Source organism: Populus alba, chromosome 14 (genome assembly GCF_005239225.2).
Source record: "Populus alba chromosome 14, ASM523922v2, whole genome shotgun sequence".
Taxonomy (NCBI): Eukaryota; Viridiplantae; Streptophyta; class Magnoliopsida; order Malpighiales; family Salicaceae; genus Populus; species Populus alba.
Window position 1 is genome coordinate 1,612,225 of NC_133297.1, and position 4,093 is coordinate 1,616,317.

At 34.3% G+C, this 4,093-nt stretch overlaps 1 protein-coding gene across 1 annotated transcript; it reads right to left on the minus strand.

The window, feature by feature from the left end:
* Positions 1 to 2,656, minus strand: LOC118036500 (cytochrome P450 81Q32-like). Its single transcript, XM_035042229.2, has 2 exons — positions 1,713 to 2,656; positions 1 to 752 (listed from the first exon to the last, which is right to left on the minus strand). The coding sequence occupies exons 1-2, from the start codon at positions 2,589 to 2,591 to the stop codon at positions 138 to 140; spliced, it is 1,494 nt and encodes a 497-aa protein (XP_034898120.1). The 5' UTR covers positions 2,592 to 2,656; the 3' UTR covers positions 1 to 137.
* Between the last annotated feature and the right edge of the window lie 1,437 nt (positions 2,657 to 4,093).

Here is a 4,093-nt window from a genome sequence, read left to right on the forward strand (position 1 = left end):
CCATATAATTATTTTTTATGATTTTTTCTATAAAAGCATAATAACATATAAACATGCCATAAATCCGCGCAGTGTCCGGCCATGGCAACTAGTATCATCTAGATACTGTTTATTATCTTTATATTATTATTATTCACCTAAAAAGCCATAGGATGCATCCTTGGGCGTGCCCTACATCTAGCTTCCAGTGGTTTTGCCTTTGTACTGGTAAACCCGGGCCCCTCAGTCATATCCACCATTTTATCACCAATCTTCTGCCAACCGAAACATTGAAGGAGCGAGCCCAATGCTAATCCCACCACTCTCAGGGCCAAGCCTTCCCCAGGACAGCTCCTCCTTCCATGCCCGAAAGGCATCAACTTAAACCCGTCTCTTCCCCCCTCCGGGTTGTCGAACCTCTCAGGTCTGAATTTTGTAGGGTCTGGCCAGATTTTAGGGTCATTTTGAATGGCCCACATATTTACAGAGAGCATCGTGCCCCGTGGAATGCGGAATCCTCCAACCAGGCATTCTTCTGATGACTCATGAGGTAGTAGCACCGGAGCTGCCGGGTACATCCGCAACGTTTCGTTGAGGATGCTGCGGAGGTAGGGAAGGTGGGCAAGATCAGCTTCATCCATCAAACGATCATGCCCAATCTGCTCGTCGATTTCTCTCTGAGCCTTCTCGAGGACTTGGGGATGGTTGAGCAAAAGTGAAAGTGCCCATTCCATTGTAGCAGATGAAGTATCTGTTCCCGCCAACAAGAGGACCTACACACCAAACCGAATAGTGGCTATTAATTCCATAGACGATGCAAAGAAAGTCACCAGAGTGACCTCCCACTCCCTTGTCTGTATATAATTCACAGTGAAGATAATAGTGGTGTAACTTGACACGGAAACAACTTCTAGCAGTGGAGGTATCTTACTGCTTGTAGAAATATCAAATAAAGATGATGCAAACCAAATCACCAGAGTGATCTCCCACACCCTTGTCAATTCAATAATACACCTTGGTTGCGTCTATGACTTGACTATTCAGATACATAAAGTTTGGTGCTATGCATTAGACTTGTGGGTCACCTAATCTCAAGGCAATTAGACTCAGCATGCTAAGTTCTAGGTGAAGTAGGTCTAATTGATATTTATTTTTCATTCAGTATTATCAATAATTACAATGCAATTCCTCATATTTTACATAAAAACAAGATTTAGAAGCTATATATACATGATGAAAGCTTCATAAAAAAGCTTATATTTTTCAATTCTATACTCCTTTAATATTTAAAATTTATCATCGAATGATTTTTAAATTCCTGCATTTAAAATTGTTTTTTTAGTATTCAAGACTATCTTTGTAAATTTAAAGTTTTTTAAAGTTAAAAAAAAAACTGAATACCTTAACTTAATAATTAATCTCCTATCCCAAAAACTAAATAAACTACTAATTTATGTTGAAAATTTTAATACTTAATATGTCAATGTTAAAATGGTTACTTTTTAATGTCAACATTTTAAAGTTACAGGACTCCTGAAACAAAATAACTAGTCCATTTAACAAGATCGAAAGACAAAACATGTCCCTTCAATGATTCACATTACTATACAATGAAGAACATTTGACAATTCTGAATTATGATCTAAACATAAAAGAACAGTGCTGCATATAGGTATCCCAACTCAGTTGATCATAATAATTAGTAAATCAAACAACATGATTAAAGATCTTACCAGCATAATCCCTTTGATGATATCGTCCGTGTAATACCCAGGTTCAGTTTCTTGCAGGGACAGCAGAACCTGAATCAAATTCCTTTTCTTTTCACCACAGCAATCACTCTCCAATATTTTTCTCCGTTGCTCCTCTATCAAATGCTGCATGAAACTATCGCTCTTTAGATGGCACTCTTTCACTCTCTTCAACATCTTTTTTGATTTAATCCACGGTATAAAGTCTCCAATAATGGTTTTGCCACCTAGCAATAGGGTTTCAGCATGAATTGCTCGAAACCTTTTTGCTTCTTCCACATCAGAAACATCCTCTCCATAATATCTCTTTCCGGCTATCATCCGCATCATTATGTTCAGTGTCAGTTCGAAGAAAACTGTCTTCATATCTACAATCTGATTCTGATTACGAAAGAGAACACAAATCATTGACTTCACCTCCTCCAGACGTATGGAAGAGAGCATTTGGAGGCGGTGGGCAGACAAGACTTCAATAGAGACGATTCTCCTAAGGTTTCGCCAGTGGTCGCCATAGGGAGCCCAAAGAAGGCTTGTGGTGTTGTAGGCGAGGTGTTTTGCAATGAGATAACCTGGGCGGTTTGCAAAGACAACATCATTTTTGGTAAAGCATTCTTCAGCTATCGAAGGGGATGAGACAACAAGTTGTCGACGAGACCCGAGTTGGAGCAAGATTACGGGGCCATGTTTACTAGAGATTTTTGATAGTGTCCTGTAAATTGGCTTCTTAAGCAGGTAGAGATGGCCAATGATTGGTAGTGAAGGGAATGGACTCGGTGGGAAGTTTCTTATCTTGCATAGAAAGTGCCTTGTTATGATGAACAGGGCTAAAAACACAAGAAAGTAGAGAAAGAAGGTTGCCATGCATTTGGCAATGGCGACAGTTTTTTTTATTATTATTAATATGGAAGTCTGGATTTAGAAAGTTACCATAAATTGTATTGTGCGTGTCTTGATGTCTGGATCTATATGTTAATTACTTGGCACTAGGAGGCACAGTAATGAAAGTAACAGGGTTGAAATTTCTTGTGGTCGAGCATGCTTGGCTTATCTCATCATTTAAAAAGCTAATTAATTAGACTATATATATCTAATCTCATGAACTTTCTCCATCATTTCTTCTTTTACTGCTATCAATGATAACTCCAGATGAAGAAAGTGTGAATATATGGAGTGCCTGCCTACAATATATATCTTGTTTTTGTGTTCTTGTACCCACATAATCAACTTTAATTATAGATATATACAAGGAAGATAATAATTATAAAAAAAAACTTGGATCATTTAGTAATTAATAAAAAAAAATTAAACTTGTTAAGTTATTATATCAAATCAGGTTAATCCGTCAAACTCGAGATTCATGTCATGAAAGTTTGATAGGTAAATAGAAAAAAAAATTGAACTTTAACAAACTAAAAATTGACGGGTTAACCAAAATTAATTTTAAGAAAAAAAAAAACAAAAGGCATCAGTTTATACAAAAACAGCAAAAAAAAAAAAAAAAAAAAAAACTAAAGGCATCAGTCAAGTAATTAAATAAAAAAAAATTAACATTGATGAACGAAGTTAAATCAAAAAAATTAATTAAAAAGAAAAAAAACTTATAAGAAGAAAAAAACTAATGAAGAAAAAGAAAAAAAATATTAAATTAACTAGGTTAACCCGTCAAACATGAGATCTGTGTCATGAAAGTCTGATAACTAAATAGGAAAAAAATTAATATCAACAAATTAAATAAAAAAATTAATTAAATAAAAAAGGTATCAGCCTTTTCACCATGGACTGCATTTTGCACTCCATCGTGAAAGGCATAAAAAGAAAAAAAAAGCAAAAAATAAATAAATAAAGACATCGGCCTTTTCATTGGGAATTGCATACAATATTAAAAGATGAAATCGGAAGAAAAAAACTAATAATAAAAAAGAAAAAAAATCTGAATCAACTGAGTTAGCTCATCAAACCTGAGATTCGTGCCATGAAAGTATGATAACTAAATAGAAAAAAATATTTAATATTAATGAACTAATTTTTTAAAAAGATTAATTATAAAGGAAAAAGCAAAGAGAAAACAACCCACGGGAAGAAAAAAACTAATGAAGAAAAAGAAAAAAAAAATAAATCAACTAGGTTAACTCGTTAAACCTGGGACTCGTGCCATAAAAGTCTGATAATTAAATAGAAAGAAAGTTAATACCAACAAAATAAAATAAAAAATAAAAAAAACATCGAAAGAAGACAAAAAAAAAACTAAATGCATCAACTTTTTTATTGTGGACTGTATTGTGGAGTCCACAGTAAAAAGCTTAAAAAGGAAAAAAAAAAAAAAAAAGACATCCATCGCGGGTTAATTTTTTTCTTCCATAAAA

Excerpts from the sequence above, each read along its gene's own strand:
- LOC118036500 (XM_035042229.2), bottom strand. The coding sequence starts at position 2,591 with ATGGCAACCTTCTTTCTCTACTTTCTTGTGTTTTTAGCCCTGTTCATC. Across the intron at positions 753-1,712 it reads TCATCAAAGGGATTATGCTG|GTCCTCTTGTTGGCGGGAAC; the intron begins GTAAGATCTTTA and ends TTTGGTGTGTAG.